Here is a 21,031-nt window from a genome sequence, read left to right on the forward strand (position 1 = left end):
TGGATACAAACCCTCTAGTTCGCTATACTACTTCAAAGAAAAAAGGATAGACAATATACTTATTCTTGAGTCATGCTCTGCTAGATTCTTTGAAGGCCTTTCATTTAATTTTTATCTAACATAAAAATGATCCAAAGATGTGACCTAGAAGGAGGGTGGGTTACTGAAAACTTATGTGCATCATCTTTCAGTACTATTATCTCGTATATTAGCTTTATTGTAATTTATGGTTATTTTTTTTAATACTACTATTACTCGGAGTCCAATTGTAAAATCTGTGAATATTTTTTTATAGCAAACAAGCTGCAGAGGAGGCTGGGAGCTTGGGGAGAGGGAGGCAGAAATGCCCACAAACACCCATTTTTGGCGTGATTTTGCGTACATGCTCGGTGCAGTCAATGGAGACTAGAACTGACACTTGCAAGTAATTTAAAGTATTTAAAGGATTTAAACAGTTTGAGAAGTAAAATTAATTACATAATTCAGGTTAATGCAGTGCTGTGCCATGATTTAAAATGGTTTTATCCAAAAATGAGGGTTTTCTAAGGCTTAATTTTGTATCTGTGAGTATGAGCTCTCTATTGTAAATCTGCAGGCATGAACTTACTATAGAATCTTAATGCATGAATCTGATTGGCTGCACAAGTCAGTTGGGACCCTTTGTGCAAGTCACAGTTGGAGGAAAGTAACTGCCATATAGAAGGGGGTTAAGGGAGCAATTTCCTTCATCCCTGCTGTAGAGCACTGCCCAAAACAAAAACTTTCAAAAATCCTAAGGGCTCCTTTTCCTAAGGTGCACTAGCGTTTTTAGCGCACGCAGGATATTACTGTGCGCTATGCAGCTAGAACTAACGCCAGCTCAATGCTGGTTTTAAGATCTAGCGTGCATTGATGCCCTAATGCAGCTTAGTAAAGGAGCCCTAAATGTCTCTGGGAGCAGCTGTAAATCCTGATGTTCAGAATGATGAGCATAGACGTGCACTCCCCTTGTAAAAAGGAGAATGCATGTGTATTTCGGCCCCATCCAATCTCACCCTAGTTGTGCCCTAACCACACTCAAACCATGCCCCCTTGCCACAACATGCATGTATTCACAATCTGCATGTGTAAATCCCAGCCTTTTAAAATTGGAATTTATAATTGTATTTGACACTGGAGGTCTGCATGGGAACGGGGATCGCGGGAATCCAGCGGTTCCCGCAGGGGTCCCATGGGAATCCCCCCCAACCCACAGGACTCCCACGGGGACCCCCCTCTGGCCCATGAGACTCCCACGGGGACCCCCCTCTAGCCAACGGGACTCCCACAGGGATGGAAGGCTTTGGAAGCAGGGTTCGTCCATATAATATAATGGACACGTCAGCCTTAGTAAAAGAGGGGGTTTATAAGATAATTACCTGAACAGAAAACAAAAAAAGGGTTCCACCAAAGAGATTCCACAAGGAAAACAGCAGCGCAAACACAAAAGAAACTGGAATTGATGATCCTGTCAGAAGTAATTGCTGCTTTTTATGGGGACGGGCGAGGATTGAGATAATTCCTTGCGGGGATGGGTGGGGATGGAGAGGATCCTGGCGGGGACGGGTGGGAATGGAGAGGATCCTGGCGGGACGGGCGGCGATGGGTGGGATTTCTGTTCCCGCGCAACTCTCTATTTAACACGCATGTGTAAACACTAGGCTGTAAATGTGCAAAAAGGTTCAGAAAAGGAAGACAAAAATAACAATTAGAGAAATTAGGGCTCTTCAGCTCAGTGATATGGTAAAGTTTATAAAATCATGAGTGGGGTAGAATGGTTAAATATGGAACAATTGTTTGGCCTTTAAAAAAAAACCACCACACTAAAACAAGAGGACACTCCATTAAACTATTTATTTATTCAGTTTTCGATACTGTTCTCCCAGGGGAGCTCAGAATGGTTTACATGAATTTGTTCAGGCACTCAAGCATTTTTTCTTGTCTGTCCCAGTGGGCTCACAATCTATCTAATGTACTTAGGGCAATGGGGGACCAAGTGACATGCCCAGGGTCACAAGGAGCAGTGTGGACCTGAACACACAGCCCCTGAGTGCTGAGGCTGCAGCTATAACCCCTGCACTACATTTTCAGTGTGGTAGGAGATAGACTGGTAAATATTGTCTGATTCAGAAGGCAAATATAGTTAACAATCAAGGTAGAACATAATGTGAGACACATGGCTTGGAGAGACATGGAGGGGCATTTTCAAAACATAAGTCTAAGTCCGATTTGGACATATGGCACTAGACATTCAAAGTCGGCAGTAAGAAAATGCCTATTTTCGAAAGGCAAACCAGCATACGTCTAGAAATAATTTTTTTAAAAAAAACCTCTATCGGACAACCAGGCCAATGGGACACCCAGACCACCAGGACATCTATCTTTATACCACATTTTCAACCAAAATTTTGGCCAAGTTTCAAACGCCCAGAACAAGACCATTTGGACGTGGGAAAGGCCAGTCCTGTAATAGACTGGCCATCCAGACATGGCAACAGAGCAGTGTGCCACCTTAGACGGCATAGTATAATATGATGTAGCAGGACAAAGATGGGAAATGATATGACTGAATGTGGAGGAGCATTTTGTGAGAACTAGAGGCTAATCGATTGGAAATAAATCATAGAAAGTTTTTTTTCTTTGAGGACAAGCAGGACATAGTATCTCACACATGGGTGATGTTCCCTGATGGCGCCCTGCTGCAAATGTTGTCCAGCATTTTGTATTTTCCATAAGCCTTTAGCCGGCCCATATCATGCAAGTGTGAGTGCATTCTCACCTGCCAAAGTCATGTAGGACACATTAGGGCTCCTTTTACTAAGGTGTGCTAGCGTTTTTAGCGCGCGCTACATGCTAACGCCTCCATAAAGCTGGCGTTAGTATTTTTCGTGTAGCGTGGAGTTAGCGCGCGCTAATCTTCAGCACACACCAAAAACGCTAGCACACCTTAGTAAAAGAAGTCCATAGTTTTACTTTCTCTGCTGTGAAGATGTGTGTTGAATCGCGGTGGTGAGTGTATATTTTAAGTGTGTAGTATGGGACTTTCCTTTTTTCTTTTATTACCCTTCCATTTTTTTTCTTAGTTTTTCAGCTCTTTAGATTTCTTTCTCTTTTTTTTTTTTTTTTTGCAGCTCAAGGCGGTTTTTATGCCTGAGCTTCCAGCTGGGTCTTTTAGGGGGAGAAAAAAAAAGGTACATCTAGTTTTTCAACACTGAGACATTTGATTTTGCTGTGGCTATTTTCCCTGTGATGTCCCAGAAGCCTGCCAGTGGGTTTAAGTGGTGCAAAGACTGCTCTAGGACCATATCTGTAACTGATTCACATGATGTGTGCCTAAAGTGTCTGGGACCTGACCATAGGACAAGTTGTGAAGGAAATGTCCATAAAAAATTATATCTAAATAAATATTCAGGAATTTCACCATAAACCCGGGTGTAGTGAACTGTAAACAGATTTCATTTAAAGACACCAGGACATCAAACACTTATACAGCTGTGAGGTTACTACTTAGTGCTCAGAGAACTGTTTGTACAAAGAGACCGTTGGATGAGCAAACTTTGCCCACTACTAAAACGGCTCGTATTCTCAATCACTACACAAAATTAAACCTACAAGATATTCAAAGCAGGTATTTGTTTCTATATGTATAATGCGTTTTAGAAAGTCAAACTATAATAATAAACAGACTTAGCTTTTGGTGTAAAATGCATTCAGGCAATTAATTGTAAATTCAAGGGTTCTGAAACATTTCGCCAGTAGCTGCTTCAGAGAACCCACATTACAATAGGCATATTTTAGCCTAGCGGTTCCCAACCCTGTCCTGCAGGACCACCAGCCAGTCAGGTTTTCAGGATAATCCTAATGAATATGCATAGAGCAGATTTGCATGCCTGTCACCTCCATTATATGTAAATATCTCTCATGCATATTCATCAGGGTTATCCCAAAAACCCGACTGGCTGGTGGTCCTCCAGGACAGGGTTGGGAAACACTGTTTTAGCCCACACCGTGTCTACAATACAAAAATAAACACCAATCACAAACAAGTTCAAGATAGGTTTTCATTGAAAAATGCTCAAACCCAAACTTCTGGCACATACTGACTGCACAGTACCTGTTTGTATAACACTTCTACTCTTATCAAGATGCCGCGGCTCCAAACTCCTCCCCTTTTATATGCACTGAACAAAGCAGTGATACATACCATGATATCTGTCGCCTTGAGCCTGTATAGGTATGTGCCACTCACAAATGGAAGATTAGATTAGATGATATCTTCCAAAGGGTGATTATTTATCCTGAAATGAGCTATGAGAAATATGTACATTTTGAAATCTTCCAGGTACTTATTATGTGGACTGACCACACTTAGAGAGAGGATGCTGCTCTTGATGGATATTAGTCTGACTCAGCATGGCTTTTCTTATGCTATTATATTCTTAAGTGTACAGTCTAATATGATCCACTTAGGGCTCCTTTTACAAAGGTGCGCTAGCGTTTTTAGCGCACACACCAGATTAGCACGTGCTATAGCTCACACTGCCCAAAAAACTACCGCCTGCTCAAGAGGAGGCGGTAGCGGCTAGCGCGGGGCATTTTAACGTGCGCTATTCCGTGCGTTAAGGCCCTAACGCACCTTTGTAAAAGGAGCCCTTAATGTTAATCATAAATAATACTTTTTCAAAAAGGAACTAATATGAGTGAGACAATAGATTTATGCTTAATGAGACCACTGATTTTTTTTCACTTACAGTTCTTAATCACAAGTGTTCTATATTGAAGCATATAAGCGGATGTATAGTAAGAGCCCTGTATTTGTTTGTGTTCTAGAAATACAACAATGACTGGTGGATAGGAAGGCTGGTTAAAGAAGGCTGCGAGATTGGTTTCATTCCAAGCCCACTCAGGCTGGAAAATATTAGAATTCAGCAGGAGCAGAAGAGAGGGCGCTTTCATGGAGGGTAAGAAGCTCGGGCTAAGGAATGAATTTTTAAGAGAGTTCATAAGAAGGTCCATATTCAGAAGGTTTGGTTAGCTCTGCTATTTGCACAAAACTCAAGTGCACTGTCAAGACCCACCTAAATGTGAAATTCTGCTAAAACATGAATGTCTCCTGTCTTATCAAGCAGCATCTTGGTATAAGGATTTTTATTAATCGTGACTTCTAGTACCTATCAAGCTCCTTAGGTCAGTGGTTCCCAACCCTGTCCTGGAGGACCACCAGGCCAATCGGGTTTTCAGGCTAGAGAGAGATTTGCATATAATGGAAGTGAGAGGCATGCAAATCTGCTCCATGCATATTCATCAGGGCTATCCTGAAAACCCGATTGGCATGGTGGTCCTCCAGGGCAGGGTTGGGAACCACTGCTTTAGGTAACTGAACACACTTCATCTATTGTAATTATTTTATTTTGTACACCGCATAGAACTTAACGGTATTGCGGTATAGAACTAAGTTTTTATGTTATGTTAAAAAAAGACCTCAGCTATCTGAAGGAACGCAATTTAATGGCACCCATTAATCATAGGAGCTTACTGGTTGGACCTGTTTAACAATGTCAATCATAGGTCAAAACCTCTATTTCTTTTTTTAATAGCTAACTTGCTTACTGCTCAAAAACATGTGCTCACATTTCAAATTGTATTGCTGAACAAAAATTAATAAGCGGGAATATATGGCACTTATCTTTTAAAACAGTGTATTGCAAACGGTGTGCCTCCTGAGGATTTCAGGTGTGCGGCGACACACTGGCAAGGAGGAGAGTTTTCCATGCCGGCTGACAGCCTATAGGACGTCAAGAGGCATGTCCTGTAGGAAGTCAGCCGGCATAGAAGACTCTCCTCATGACCGACGTCTCTTCTCTCCCCGCACCTCCAGGATCCCTCCACCGAAGCGGGTCATGGACAGATGGGCCTCTTCGCATGCACGGATGTCAACGCGATGACATCATGCATGTGCACGACATCATCGCACTTCCGGGTGCCTTCCAGCTGGGGCACTGGATTTAGGGCAGGGGTAGAGAACTCTGGTCCTCGAGAGCCGTATTCCAGTTGGGTTTTCAGGATTTCCCCAATGAATATGCTTGAGATCTATTTGCATGCACTGCTTTCAATTCATATTCACTGGGGAAATCCTGAAAACCCGACTGGAATACGGGTCTCGAGGACCGGAGTTCGCTACCCCTGATTTAGTGTGCCACTGGCCAGAAAGTTTGTGAGACACTGTTTTAAAACAATCCCAACAGGATTCTGTTTCACACTCAGCTTTATCAGGGGATCCACCTACAACAAAATAAAAATAATTGTTACCCACCATATATACATAAACTGTCTAAAAATTAAATGCTGTAACTCCCAAGCCAGGGATCTCAAAGTCCCTCCTTGAGGGCCACAATCCAGTCGGGTTTTCAGGATTTCCCCAATGAATATGCATTGAAAGCAGTGTACGCACATAGATCTCATGCATATTCATTGGGGAAATCCTGAAAACCCGACTGGATTGCGGCCCTCAAAGAGGGACTTTGAGACCCCTGTCCCAAGCTGTACTGAAAAACTTCTCACATTGTGTGACAGATACACTCTCTGTCCCACTGAAATGAAAAACATGACATCCAACCCAAAAAAGAACACTGACATAAACCATCAAATCAGGATGTCAGGTGATATAAGCCTGACATACATATATGTGGGTTCATAGTCGAAAAAGCCTTGATAAAAGGAGCCCTAAGGTGCCCATTATATTCTATGGGCGCTTTAGCATTTAGCGCTTGCTAATCTTTAGCATGCGCTAAATTGATTAGTGCATGCACTAAACTGGTTAGCGCGCCTTAATCAAAGGACCCTTAAATTTTGTGTAGGAAAATTGTAGCTTACCAAAAAATTAGTTGAATTAAAAGAAGAGGCGTTGGTGGCTTAACTTCAGCCAGTTAGCACAAATATTCAGTGCTGGCTACCCAAAGTTGTCCTTATTGTTGTCCAAATATTAGGTTTGTAATTAATAGGACATGTTTTTATATTTACTATAATCAGCTCTGAATTATTCTGGAAAAAAAACATGGAATAGTAATGTAAAATAACCCCCCTCTTTTATTAAGCTGCACTAGAGGTTTTTAGCGCAGGCCGGTGAGGTAATTGCTCTGACACTCATAGGAGCATTTACCTCACCAGTCCATACTAAAAACCTCTAGCGTAGCTTGATAAAAGCTGGTCTAAATTAAATACACTTGTTAGAGAAATTGGTAATTCTTCCAAGCTATGAACAAGAGATGACCACAATGGGCCTGTTTTACAAAGCTGCGGTAACGGCCCCGAAGCCCATAGAGATTTAAAGGGCTTCAGGGCTGTTGCCTTGTGGCAGCCACTAGCGCGGCTTTGTAAAACAGGCCCAATTAATACTATTATTCTTGTAAATTACTTTTGGCTTTTATTTAGCTCAAATTAATATTACAAATTAAGTAGAAATTTTAAGTATTTCTGATTAAAGAAAATATGTAAAAACTTAACATATCTTTGTCTCAGATGCTATCTTATAATGTTTCCTCACAGATTCAATACAACATGTGGTGGTGGCAGCTAAGAAAGTAAATAGAATGTTAGGAATTATTAGGAAAAGAATGGAAAACAAAGATGAAAATGTTATAATGCCCTTATATTGCTCTATGGTATGGCTGCACTTCGAATACCGTGTGCAGTTCTGGTTACCGTATCTCAAAAAAATATATAGCAGAATTAGAAAAGGTACAGAGAAGGGGACAGAAATGATAAAAGGGATGGGTCAACTTCCCTATGAGGAAAGGCTAAAGCGGCTAAGGGCTCTTCAGCTTGGTGAAGAGACGGCTCAGGGGTGCTATGATAGAGATCTATAAAATACTGTGTGGAGTGTGGAGTATGAATCGCTTGTTCACTGTTTCCAAAAACACTAGGACTAGGGGGCATGCAATGAAGCTACTAAGTATTAGATTTAAAACAAACCAGAGAAACTCTGGAACTCGTTGCCAGAGAATGTGGTTAAATCAGTTAGCTTAGCAGGATTTAAAAAAGGTTTGGATAATTTTCTAAAAGAGAAGTCCGGAAGCCATTATTGAGATGGCTTTGGGAAATCCACTGCTTATACCTAGGATCTAACAAGGTACTTGGGCCTGGGTTGTCCACTGTTGGAGACAGGATCCTGGGTTTGTGGATCTTTGGTCTGTCCCAGTATGGCAATTCTTATATTCTTATATTTTGCTCTAACTTACACACTGTTTACTAAACCGGACTTACTACTACTACTACTTATCATTTCTATAGCACTGAAAGACGGTTCATAGTCTAAAGCGTGCGAGGACAAAGGCGCGCCGACAACCAAGCGTGGACAATTGAGCGCAGGACTTCATCGCGCCGAAGAAAAACAGTATTTTAAAGGGCTCTGACGGGGGGTGTTGGTGGGGAACCCCCCACTTTACTTAATAGAGATCGCACTGACGTTGTGGGGGGTTGTAACCCCCCTCATTATACTGGAAACTTAACTTTTTCCCTAAAAAACAGGGAAAAAGTTAAGTTTTCAGTAATGTGGGGGGTTACACCCCCACACCCTCCCAACATAGCAGCGTGAGGCAGCGTGATCCCTATTAAGTAGAGTGGGGGGCCCCACACCCCCCGTCAGAGCCCTTTAAAATATGGGTTTTCTTAGACGCGATTAAGCCCTGCACTCAGTTGTCCACGCTCGGTTGTCGGCGCGCTTTTGTTCTTGCGCGCTTTTGACCCGTCACCCTGAAAGACAAACGTAGTGCTATACATGTACGTTTAACGTGTAGACAGTCTCTTTTCAGAAGACCTTACAATCTAATTTAGACAAACAGGATATATAGGAGTTGGGGAGTTTCTTGTAGAGAGAATGGTAGGGTGGACATAGGTATCTTACAGTGAGGGCTCCTTTTACAAAGGCGCGCTAGCGGTTTTATAGTGTGCTTAGCACGCACTAAAATGCTGCGCGCGCTAGCCGCTACCGCCTCCTTTTAAGCAGGTGATAATTTTTTGGCTAGTGCGTGCTATAGCTAATCTTGTGTGTGCGCTAAAAACACTAGCGCACCTTAGTAAAAGGAGCCCTGAGTGAGAGAAGTTGCAAGCAACCTCAAAAAAGTGGGCTTTTAGCTTGGATTTAAATACTGCTAGAGACGGAGCCTGATGTAATGACTCAGGCAGTCTATTCCAGGTGTATGGCACAACAAGATAGACGGGACGGAGTCTGGAGCTGGTATTGGGGGAGAAGGGTACGGATAGGAGAGACTTACCTAATGAACAGAGTTCAGGGGGGGGGGAGCATAGGAGGAGATAAGTGAGGAGAGATATTGGGAGGCTGCAGAGCGAATGCACTTGTAAATCAGTAAGACGAATTTGAACTGTATTTGGAAATGGATGGGGAGCCAGTGAAGTGACTTGGGGAGAAGGGTAATTAATGCAAGTCTAGCAGCTCTGGCGGAATATAGGTCGTGCAGTATAATTTTGACCAGATTGAAGGGGAGAGAGATGGTTGAATGAAAGACCTGAAAGAATCACGTTGGAGTAATCTAAACAAGAGTGTGGATAAGGGTTTTGGCAGTGTGCTCAGAGAGGAGAGGTCAGATTTTGGTAATATTATAGAGAACTTAAACTTTGCTATGGCAGCTGTCAGGCAAAATTCTGCTCAAAAGATGTCTGATTAAAATAAAATTACAGCATATCTGTTTCTGTCTCTTTTCTCTCAGTGGAAGCCTGTCTTAACATGGCCCAGAGAGAGATTCATGTCACGCCCCACTTTGGCAGGCTCCATTTCCTTGGGGGCATCTCTCCCATCTCTCTGCTGGGCTGGAGACCACCTTTTTCACTTTTCACAAACACTGACTAATGTCCAGGAAATCCCAAGTTATTTCCATGGATTTGTGTGTCCATAGGCATTAATACCTATTTCTGTCATTGACTCTAGACAGAATAAGGTCTTGATTGGTCCATCTTAATGAGGAATAATTCATGGGGGTTGGTTCTATGATGCAAAGGCCTTATTAGCTTAAGAGGGGCTATTTAACAGGTTATCTCCCTACCAAAAAATTCTGAACTCTGACTTCCTGCCGTTACCCCAGTTAAATACAAAATTCTTCTGTTAGTTTACAAATCCCGTCTTCCTACCGCCCCTTCCTACCTCAACAGGCTTCTTATACCATATACACCTCCCTGTTTCCTTTGCTCAGCTGATAACAACCTCATCACCCTTTCTTCACCGTCTAGCCGTTGGCCTAACTCTGAAATGACCTTCTTCTTCATATAAGAAATCAGCCAACTGTTACAGCCTTTAAGAAACAACTCAAAACCCACCTCTTTATGGAACCTTATCCCTCTTTGGTCAATTGACCCCCCTACTACCCACTCCTCTCTTATTCATTTTCTTTTGTATTTTAATATACTATATATACATTACATTACATTAGTGATTTATATTCTGCCATTACCTTGTGGTTCAAGGCGGGACCCAGTGGCATAGTAATGGGGGCAAGTGGCGGATCACCCCGGGTGCCATCTTCGCAGGGAGTGCCAGTGTCGGTGCCTCTGCTCCTCTCCCCTCTCCACCGCATACCCTTTTAAATGTTTGCCGATGCAAGCAGCATCTTCTACTTGCTGCTTGTGCCAGCCTCAGCTCCCTTCTGATGTCACTTCCTGTTCACGGGGCCAGGACGTGATGTTAGAGGGAAGCTGAAGCAGGAGGAAGATGCTGCTTGTGTGGCATACATGTCAAGAGGTATGCGGGGGGGAGGGGGGTGCTCAAGCAGCAGGTAGAAGTAGGAGGGGGGCATACAGCTCAGTGATGCTGGATGCTACCACCCCAGGCACCAACTTACTTTGCTACGTTACTGTGTACACCACTTAGATACTTAAATGCAGGCCTTTAGCGATATATCAAATGCAATATATATAATTTTTAAACACTGCAGACTGAATATCACTGCTCTCCAGATAACTTGTTGCTCCGTACACATATCACCCTAGTACTACAGTCTGTAAGGATTATCAGTGGTACTAACCATTGACTACTGCTGAAAATCAACAGATAGTGCTGGCTAGAGGAATTGTCTGGATAACAACTGATGCTACCTAGATAATTATCTTTGAATATCAGGGCCTCAGTGTTTAAAATGCATTTGGTGATTCAGCATAATTGACTTTTTATGTGACTATGTTAACATTTTACTTTAATGGGTACTCAGAAAAAAAACCACAGAACTCACGCTGAGTAAAAACTAGTAGGAAGAATATGACTTTTTGTTATAACCATCTGCAGAACCTACACAGAAAAATGTCTATTAAGACTGAGATCAGGGAAAACCCATGCAATCATGTAGATAAACTACATTTAGAACTTCATTCATCTAATTATTTCAATCTAACATAAAAGAGGGGAAAAACCAAAAATAGAAAGCTCTCAAGTAAAGAATTGTTTCACTAATAACTTTCCTTACACGTGCCCATTAAAACTTTCAGCTTCTTTCTAAGTTAAATAATGCAGAAAATGGGATTCGATATATCTAAAAATAGAACTCGAATCAGCATTCTGCACCATGGATCACACTCCAAACAACACTTCACATTCTATTAAACTTCACACGTATAGACACTCAAGCAACTGTTGGAAAGATGGGGGAAGTTTAGTTAAATACGAGTTAGTAGAAAAGCCGGGACAGAATCAAAGAATCATATTTACCAACGTACAACAAAGTACAATACGCGCTTATATCCCACATTTACCCAGCAGAGTTCAATACAGTTACAAATAAAGAGACTGGACATTACTCCAGGATTTACCCCAATATTGATTGGGTAAATGTAACATCAGATCATACTAGGGAGGTATAATTCCTTGATGAAATCAAGAAACTGCTTTATGGGGCATCTGATTCAGGAAAGGACAAGAGGTGAAGCAATTCTAGACCTAGTCCTTAGTGGAACAATATGGTTTGGTGCAGGAGGTAATGGTGCTGGGGCCACTTGAAAACAGTGATCATAATTTGATCAGATTTGTTATAATCCCTGGAGTAAGTTCACACAGGAAATCCAATACAAAAGCATTTAGCTTTAAAAAAGGAGACTATGATAACACGAGGGGAATGGTATTAAAAGAAACTTAGAGGAGCAGCTTCAAAAGTTAAAAAATTATATCAGGCTTGGATGTTATTTCAAAATACCATGCTGGAAACCCATACCAGATACATTAAAAAAGGAGTCAACTGAGAAGGGCTGTGAGAAGGCAAGCCAGTAGGTGCTGGAAAGGAAACATTGACATTAGAGCTCCTTCCTGGGTGATTCCCCCGAATTGAAGGCATCTGATGTCATCTATCGATGCTGGCAAGAGTGTGACCAAAGGGGCATGTCAGGGCCCTTGGGATTCCCTTGGAGCACCATGAAGTGCCAGAGAGTGTCAGAGAACATCAGGAGACTGTCTTTGATCCTCTACTTTAGTGACTGATGCCATTAAGATATGGTAAGACTGACTTTATTGGCCAGTTTTTGTGAATAGGAGTATGGGGCAGAAAAAAAGGAAGAATAAGACTGAAGTCATAAGTACATCTGCTTCTAAAGTAGTAAGACCTATGGACAGAGATTTGCTTGCTGATCCTTCTTTGAAGAATCTCCCAAAAAGTCTTGTTTGAGATATAAGAACATAAGAATTGCCGCTGCTGGGTCAGACCAGTGGTCTATCGTGCCCAGCAGTCCGCTCACGCGGCGGCCCTTTGGTCAAAGACCAGTGTCCTAACTGAGACTAGTTTTGCCTGCGTACGTTCTGGAGCATCTCTGTTTCCCCCCCCCCCCCCTGCTGCTAGAACTCCTCCACCTCAATCCAAGCTGCTGATTGCCCAGGAGAGATTGGAGTAGCAAGACCAGTTGGAAGGAAATACTGTAATACGTAGTTTCTATGCCCTTTCTTAAAAAAATGGTTTTCCTAACAGATTTAGTCCCTATGCTTCAAATTTCTATTAGCAAAATAATATTGAAATAAATATGGACCATTAGGGTTGTTCAGAAAAACCTAAAGTTAGAAAAGCTGTGCAAATTGAAGTTTATCCCATGAATATGATTTTGCTCGATCGGAAATTAAATTTTTTTTTTTTTAAATTAAAAGCCCATTCTTGGGTTTCTCAAAACCACTGATTACATAAAGCTCCATTTTCCTTAAAATTTGCTATTATTTTGCTTAATTGAGCAAATTTCTTGATATAGCTATAAATTTTTTGTTTTCACACTCAGCAATGATACATTGATAAAAAGACATTTTATGTCAAGTCTGTTTTATTGAAAAAGAGCAATAACTCAGTACAGAAATAACACTAGAATCTCCAATATGCTTATTATAACAAGGGGGAGAGTGTAGCACAGTGTAGCTACAGCCTCAGCACCCTGAGGTTGTGGGTTCAAACCCACGCTGCTTCTTGTGACACTGGTCAAGTCACTTAATCCCCCCATTGCCCCAGGTACATTAGATAGATTGTGAGCCCGCCAAGACAGACAGGAAAAATGCTTGAGTACCTGAATAAATTCATGTAAACCGTTCTGAGCTTCCTTGGGAGAACGGTATAGAAAATTGAACAAATAAAAAAATTAATAAATAAAGTGGGGTCAGATTCCTTAGAACCCCATTAATACAGTGTTTCAACTGCAAAATAAAAAAAAGGAAAACATTCTCCTGTTATCGAATAATGATAAAACGACATCTGAGGGGAAATATGATAGAGGTCTATAAAATACGGAGTTGAGTCGAACAGGTAGATGTGAGTCACTTGTTTAGTTTTTCCCAAAATAAAATAGGACTAGGGGGCATGCAATAAAGCCAAGTGGTAGATTTAAAACAAACTGGAGAAAATATTTTTTTCACTCAATTTGTAATTACACTTCTCCCTCCATATTCATGGGTTCTGCAAAGCACTCTAGACTTAGATAATTTGCGGTTTTTATCTTGCTGGCTCCACCCCCCCCAAACACCGCACCCGAATGACGTCATCCTGGAGTGCTGAGAAAAAGTTTGTTGCTTTTTTCAGCACTTGCTTCAGTGTGGTTGGGCAAACGGCAGCATATAGAGAGAAAATTTCAGTACTTCTGCATCAGACATCCATGAAGAGGCACCCACTTCGTCTCCTCCTCTTCCTCCTAGAAATGAATGAAGCATATAGGATCCTATATGGAAATGCTAAATTATTAAAGTCTGCAAACAGCATCTGGAAATCCACATATTTTATGATTTTCACAATGTGTCCCTGATGAAGCAGTGAATTTGTAAAACAGTTGAGCTGCCGTCGGACTTATGGACTCATAAAAGGACTACACAGCTGAACCCAACAAGGATTTTCTTGGGCTTTTTTGTCCCACATCATCACAAGCTAAGTGCCTTTTTTGGATTTCCATCAATGTGGATATAGTTTAAAATTTTGGTGATTAATTCACTTGATTTTTTGTAATTAACAAATTAAATTGATAAAATAGTTGAAAATAATAAAAATTAAAAATAAAAATTAAAAAATTTTGGACCGATGATAAAAATCATACCCCAGTAAGACTCTCATTGGAGGGTGAGGGTTGGGTGTTTGAGGTCCTTTTTTCCTTGTTTTTGTAAATGTATAACACCTATAATATATTAACTTTCTCTCCTTTTCTGGATTACACTTCTCCCTCCATATTCATGGCTTCAGCACAGCACTCTCAACTTGGATTATTTGCGGTTTTTATTTTGCTGGCTCCACCCCCCCACCCCCCATCCCCGAATGATGTCATCCTGGAGAGCTGAGAAAAAGTTTGGTGCTTTTTTTCAGCACTTGCTTCAGTGTGGTTGGGCAAACGGCAGCATACAGTGAGAAAATTTCAGTACTTCTGCATCAGCCACCCATGAAGAGGCACCTCCTTCATCTCCTCCTCTTCCTCCTACTCCTGCACCGCATACTGAACATGTACAAGATAATGAAGATGAAGACACCGAAGATCCACTTCCACTGCCTAAGGATGCACCTGGTGCGCACATCCTCTTTGTTGCGTCCTCCTGCACCGATTGCAGAACATGTAAAGGACGACAAGGATGAAGATACCACCTGAATAAGAGATAGGTACGTGTTACAGTATTATGTTTACCATTATAATACTGTATATGAACCATGCTTTAATACTGTACAGTACCTGAATTGTACTGCTAAAGTATATAGTACAATGCAAGAACTGCAATACATAACTTGATTTTTTTTAAACAATCATGAATATCTATAATAATTTATATGTGTGATTTCATAGTATTCGCGAGGGATTTAACCATAATACCGTGAATAAGATAGCAAAATATTATTCATGGTTTTTTTTTTGTATTCGCGAGCTTTCATTGACCCTAACCCCCACGAAAATGGAAGGAGACGTGTAAACTCTGGAATTCATTGCCAGAGAATGCCAGAGAAAAACAGCTTAGTAGGGCTTAAAAAAGGTTTGGATAACTTTCTAAAAGAAAAGTCCATTTTCAGCATTACATTACTGTGTATGGCTGTGTCCATAGTGCAAACAAAGGATCCTGGGATATTATATCAAACAAATCTGATCCTGGGAATGTCTGAAGATAGACTGAATGGCTCCTGCCCATTCAGTCTAGCAAAAGAACTTAGAATGCCACTAAATGACTTCTAAAATACCAGTACTTGAGATTAACAAAGAACCATTTGCATAGTACTGGGGAGTATCCTGCAAAGTCCTGGAATTTCAACAGATGTGATAAGGACAGGTGTTTCTTGTCAATTGAGAGCCATTGTTTCAAACATTTACCAAATTATAACAGAAGAAGATACTGGAAGCTACAATTGTTAGAAGCTTAGTCTGTAAAGATAGGCTGCAGAACCTTGATCTCTCTCTTGCTTATTCTTCTTCATGCTCCTTCCTCTCTTTCTCTTCACACCTAAACACTGACCATTCAGAAACAGTCATAGATACACTGGAAAATGCTATGTTCATGCATTATACGTACCCCAGGGTACATCTTTTTCTAGCCTGGCTTGAAGTATGTGTGCTGTATTAGCCAGCATGCTTGTTTAACTTTTAGAGGCAGATAAATTTCAGCCAGGCCAGTGCTTAATCTATATGCAATTAATTTTTTGGGCTTTGCTCTTTCTTTTCTTTTTTTATTTATTTATAAATTGCTCTTCCAGAATTTATATACACCGAGTCAGAACCATCACCTTGAGCTGTAGTGCCATGATCCTTCATATGTAACTTCTGGGCTTTTTCTCCTGTTTTATAGCCCCCACCCAATCCAGCCATTGTAGTGATGATCCTTAGCTAGGGGGCCACCTAAGTCTAAGTCTGGCCAGTGGGTATTACTGTTTAGTAATGGCTGATACCCCTTCCCCCTTAGCTAGAGACCATGAATGCTCTCTAGCCACGGCTTGCAGGGGGATCAGAAGCCAGACCTAGGAATCAAACCTGGGGCTTCTGCATGACACAGTACTGCAAGAGAACTACCAGGCTGCCTTATGTGAAATAGATTTTAACATTTTTAAAGTTATACCTGCAGCAGAGACTCCTGCACTCTGCTCCTTTCAGCATAATCTTGTACAGTTGGAGGAATGAGGAAGGTATTCTTCATTCATTTTTTGTCCTATATAGTTCCCTTTGTGTCTTTCTAGTTTGTTTAAACACAAGTATTCACTGATCATTTGTTTAGCATGGTCTTCGCATGTCCACCATTTTTATAATACATTTAAGTTTTTCACTTCACTCTGCATTTTGCATAGACTCAAATATTTTCTGTTTTCACATATTTATGATATTTATCACTTTTTTCACCAACTCAGTTTTATTAGTGCCATTTACATCACTGTCTTTTATCACATATCTTTCATACTCTTTGCATGTCAGATATCATTCACAGTCTTATATCTTATCACCACTACTATTCATAACTTACATGCATTCTTAATGTATCCCTCATTATTTATAGGACCCCTGAAGAAGACTTTTTGTCGAAACGCGGACCGTGTTGGGTCCTGTATCCCTAGTGGACTAGGTCCTTTAAAGCTTTTAGGTGGATGATTTATTTTTAAGTGGATGAAATTATTTTATGTGGATGATTTCAGTGTACCGTTGGAACGTTGACACTTTCAAATAAAGTCCATTTAGGAACATCGTCACTCCACAGAGTTTTTTGGGTTTTCTCCGGATTTTCTTCTTTGTGGATATTTTCAGGTCAATTCCTTTTGTTTTTTTGCTTGGTGCAACTCTCCACCAACCTATCTCTCCTTAGCCAATAGAGTAGATGGGCTGTCAGGAAGAAAAGGCAGCTGTACTTCGGTATCAGAAGAGCCAAAGGCTGCTGTAGACCTGTAGAGAGGTATTGGATGGTGAAGGGAGAGGGGCAAGCTTGCAAAATTACCCCCTCTTTTACTAAGGTGCGCTAGTGTTTTTAGCGTGTGCTGCCCCCGCGCTACGTGGCAAGAACTAACGCCAGCTCAATGGTGGCATTAGCGTCTAGTGCACGCGCTAAAACCGCTAGCGCAGCTTAGTAAAAGGAGCCCTTAGTCCTGCTCCAGCCCAAAGACCCAATTTTCAGGATAGTCAATATAAGCCAAGAAACCAGTTCTCAGACCAAAAGTGTATAATTATGCCATTCATGTATTCATTGTGGTTATCCTGAAACATGATATTTTTTGGGGGGTGGGGGTGAGGCGATAGGAATTAGAGTTGAGAATCACTGATAATTGAGAGAGATTTTGCACAGCAGCATGCTTTCTTTCACTTTTGCAGAGGAGGACTAAAGCCTGGTAATTAAACAAGCAATTACTGATTGAACGAATAATACAAGGAAACCAGAAAAACTAGACAGCTGTGTTTTGTTTCCATGAAAAAAATAATGCATTCTGTAACAATCTACCATTTTCCTAGAGATTAAAAGAGAAAAAGTATATCTATTTTAATACAATAAAAGTGTCTCTACTCGTTTGATCTCATTGAAATAAAATTTGTAATAGAATTGATCACAAGTTTGTATCCTAAAGAGCATAGCAGATCGGTTTATTCCTCACTCCAAAATACAGAGTATTATCCCAGGACAAGCAGGCAGCATATTCTTGACTGATGGGTAACGGCACCGACGGAGCCCCGGTACGGACAATTTTAGAGTGATTGCACTCTAAGAACTTAGAAAGTTCTAGTTAGGCCGCACTGCGCGTGCGTAAGTGCCTTCCCGCCTGACGAAGGCGCGCGGTCCGCAGTTTCTTAGTTTCCGCGGAGCTAAGAAGACGCGTGTTTCCAACGGCTGTTGGAAATTTTTTCATTGTTACTCGCCTTCCCGCTCGCGCGTTCTTTTTCTTCGAGAATTTTTCTCTTTCTTATTTTATTTCGTTTGTGTTAAAAAAAAATAAAATAAAAATCACTTTTTTCGATTTTTTTTTTTTTTTCGGTCGGCCCCGGCGGGGCCTGTTGGCACCATCGAAGCCTTGGGCTTCGATTTTGCTACGGCCGTTTTTCCCTTCATGCCCCCTTCACCGGGTTTTAAAAAGTGTCAGCGGTGTGCGCGCCCTATATCATTATCCGACCCGCACAAGTGGTGCCTGCAGTGTCTGGGTCCGGACCATAGGGCAGAAACGTGCACCCGCTGTAGTTCTCTTCAAAAGAGAACTTAAAAAAATCGGCAAATACAACAGCGGATCCTTTTCGGTATCGCTATGGAAGTTCCACCGGTATCGACTCCTGCAACTTCCTCCAAATCGACACCGGTAGTGTCGGCACCGCAAGATCCATCGCCGGTGTCGCACCCCGTAGGTAAGCCGGCTAAGAAGCCTTCCCCTACTGTTCTCGGGCCGCCAGTCGAGCATGCAGTGAGCCAAGTCCTGCAGACTGCGCGCCGGCCCCGTAAGCGCTCCGCTCCCATTGAAGTTACTGCCTCTTCATCGGCATCGACTTCGCCTGAGCGTCGAGCTGCACCGCAGGTACTGAGCAAGAAAAAAGCGGTACCGGTGCCATCGGGACCGACTCTGGATGAGCGTATTGCCTCCATCCTACAGGTCCAACTTAAGGAGCAACTGCAACAATTGCTCCCGGCTCTATTGACTCTGAGCCTTCCAGTGTCGGTACCTACTGAGCCTCCGGTGCCGATTTTCGACCAGCCTCTTTTATCGGCATCGACATTATCGGCACCGCAAAAATCTATATCCATGCCTGTTCTGTCGGCAGAGCCGAAGTCTCTTAGGCGTACTGCTTACTCGGCTTCTGATCCGGTACCGTTCTCTGACACCCGTACCGTTGTGCAGTCACCAGGTACAGTATCGACACGTTCAGGGAAATCGGTACGCAAGACCAAGCATACCGAAACCTTCACTCCCCTTTCTCAGGGCCGTCTTCAATCGGTACGGGACCCTGACTTGTGGGATGACTCTGACGATCCCCTCGGTACCGAGGAAGATTATTCGTCTGATGAGGATGATCCATCGGTGCAGGATCCTGCTAGTAAGCCAGAGCACTCCTCCTTCACCAAGTTCCTAAAGGAGATGTCAGACACCCTTTCAATTCCTCTAGAGTCTGACTCTAAAAAATCCAAGGCATTTCTCGATGCTTTGGATTTTGACCAACCTCCCAAAGAGTTTTTGAAGTTACCCCTCCATGACATCTTGAGGGAAACTTTTTACAAAAATTTGGAAACTCCTCTAACAATTCCAGGAGCCCCTAGGAAACTGGAATCACTTTATAAAGTGATTCCTATTCCAGGGTTTGACAAACACCAACTTCCCCATGAGTCTCTGCTGGTGGAGTCGACCCTGAAGAAATCTACGGGAGCTAGTGTATATGCCTCTGTCCCTCCTGGCAGAGAGGGCAAGGCCATGGATAAATTTGGGAAACGTCTTTACCAAAATGCGATGTTGGCCAACCGTTCAGGTAATTACGCGTTTCACTTCTCTTTTTACCTGAAATATCTCATCCAACAGGTGGCCTCTTTTCAAAAGTATATTCCGGACCGTAAACTTCCTGCATTTCAACAATGCACCTCCAGCCTTTTGCAACTCAGGAAGTTTATGGTCCGTTCAATTTATGATACTTTTGAACTGACATCACGGGCCACTGCTATGTCTGTAGCGATGAGACGGTTGGCATGGCTCCGAGTCTCAGACCTGGATGTGAACCACCAGGACCAGCTTGCCAATGCGCCCTGCCTAGGGGATGAGCTGTTTGGGGAGTCCATGGATACCACCACGCAAAAGCTTTCTGCCCATGAAACACGGTGGGACACCTTGCTGAAAAATAAGAAGAAGCCTCCTCCTCCTCGTCCATTTAGACAACAACCATCGTATCAGAGGAGGTTTTCTGCTTGGCCGGTTCAGCCTCATCCTCCTCAACCTCGGAGGCAACGCCAACAGCACCAACAGGCTCGTCAGCAACAGCCGCCTACCGTAAAGCATGCCCCTCAAACTAAGCCGACGCAGCCCTTTTGACTCCCTTCTCCAGAGCATTGCCAGTCTTCCTCCCTCCTGTCCTCTTCCACAGCCCATAGGAGGTCGACTTCACGTTTTTCTCTCTCGATGGGAAGTAATCACCACCGACCAGTGGGTGCTCTCGATCATAGCCCACGGCTACTCCCTAAACTTCCAGACTTCCAGACGTTAGGCCTACCAAAAGAGTCTGCTTCCAACCTCCTTCTCGCTCAAGAGGTTCAATCCCTCTTTCTTCTCAATGCCATCGAAGAAGTTCCTCAAGATCAGCGAGGCCAGGGATTTTACTCCCGGTACTTTCTAGTACCCAAAAAGACCAGAGACCTCAGACCAATATTAGATCTCAGAGATCTCAACAAATGTTTGGTCAAGGAGAAGTTCAAAATGTTATCTCTTGCCACCCTATACCCTCTTCTCTCTCAGGGCGACTGGCTATGCTCCCTCGATCTCAAGGAGGCGTACACACACATTCCTATCCATCTGACGTCCAGGCAATATCTCCGCTTTCTCATCAACCAACATCATTATCAGTACAAGGTGTTACCCTTCGGCCTAGCCTCCTCTCCCAG

General features: G+C 42.4%; 1 protein-coding gene across 4 annotated transcripts in view; it reads left to right on the forward strand.

Annotated features, from left to right (window-relative positions):
* The window catches only part of CACNB4 (calcium voltage-gated channel auxiliary subunit beta 4), a 323,418-nt gene that overhangs the window by 213,839 nt on the left and 88,548 nt on the right, over positions 1-21,031 (forward strand). For 2 of the 4 annotated variants that reach the window (XM_033946679.1, XM_033946680.1), the window contains one exon: positions 4,849-4,979. In XM_033946679.1, coding sequence (XP_033802570.1) covers positions 4,849-4,979 — 131 coding nt within the window. Of the gene's footprint in view, positions 1-4,846; positions 4,980-15,033; positions 15,114-21,031 lie in introns of those variants that run through there. The other 2 variants (XM_033946682.1, XM_033946683.1) reach the window with 2 other exon arrangements.

The sequence above is a fragment of the Geotrypetes seraphini genome, chromosome 5 (genome assembly GCF_902459505.1).
Source record: "Geotrypetes seraphini chromosome 5, aGeoSer1.1, whole genome shotgun sequence".
NCBI classification, from domain to species: domain Eukaryota; kingdom Metazoa; phylum Chordata; class Amphibia; order Gymnophiona; family Dermophiidae; genus Geotrypetes; species Geotrypetes seraphini.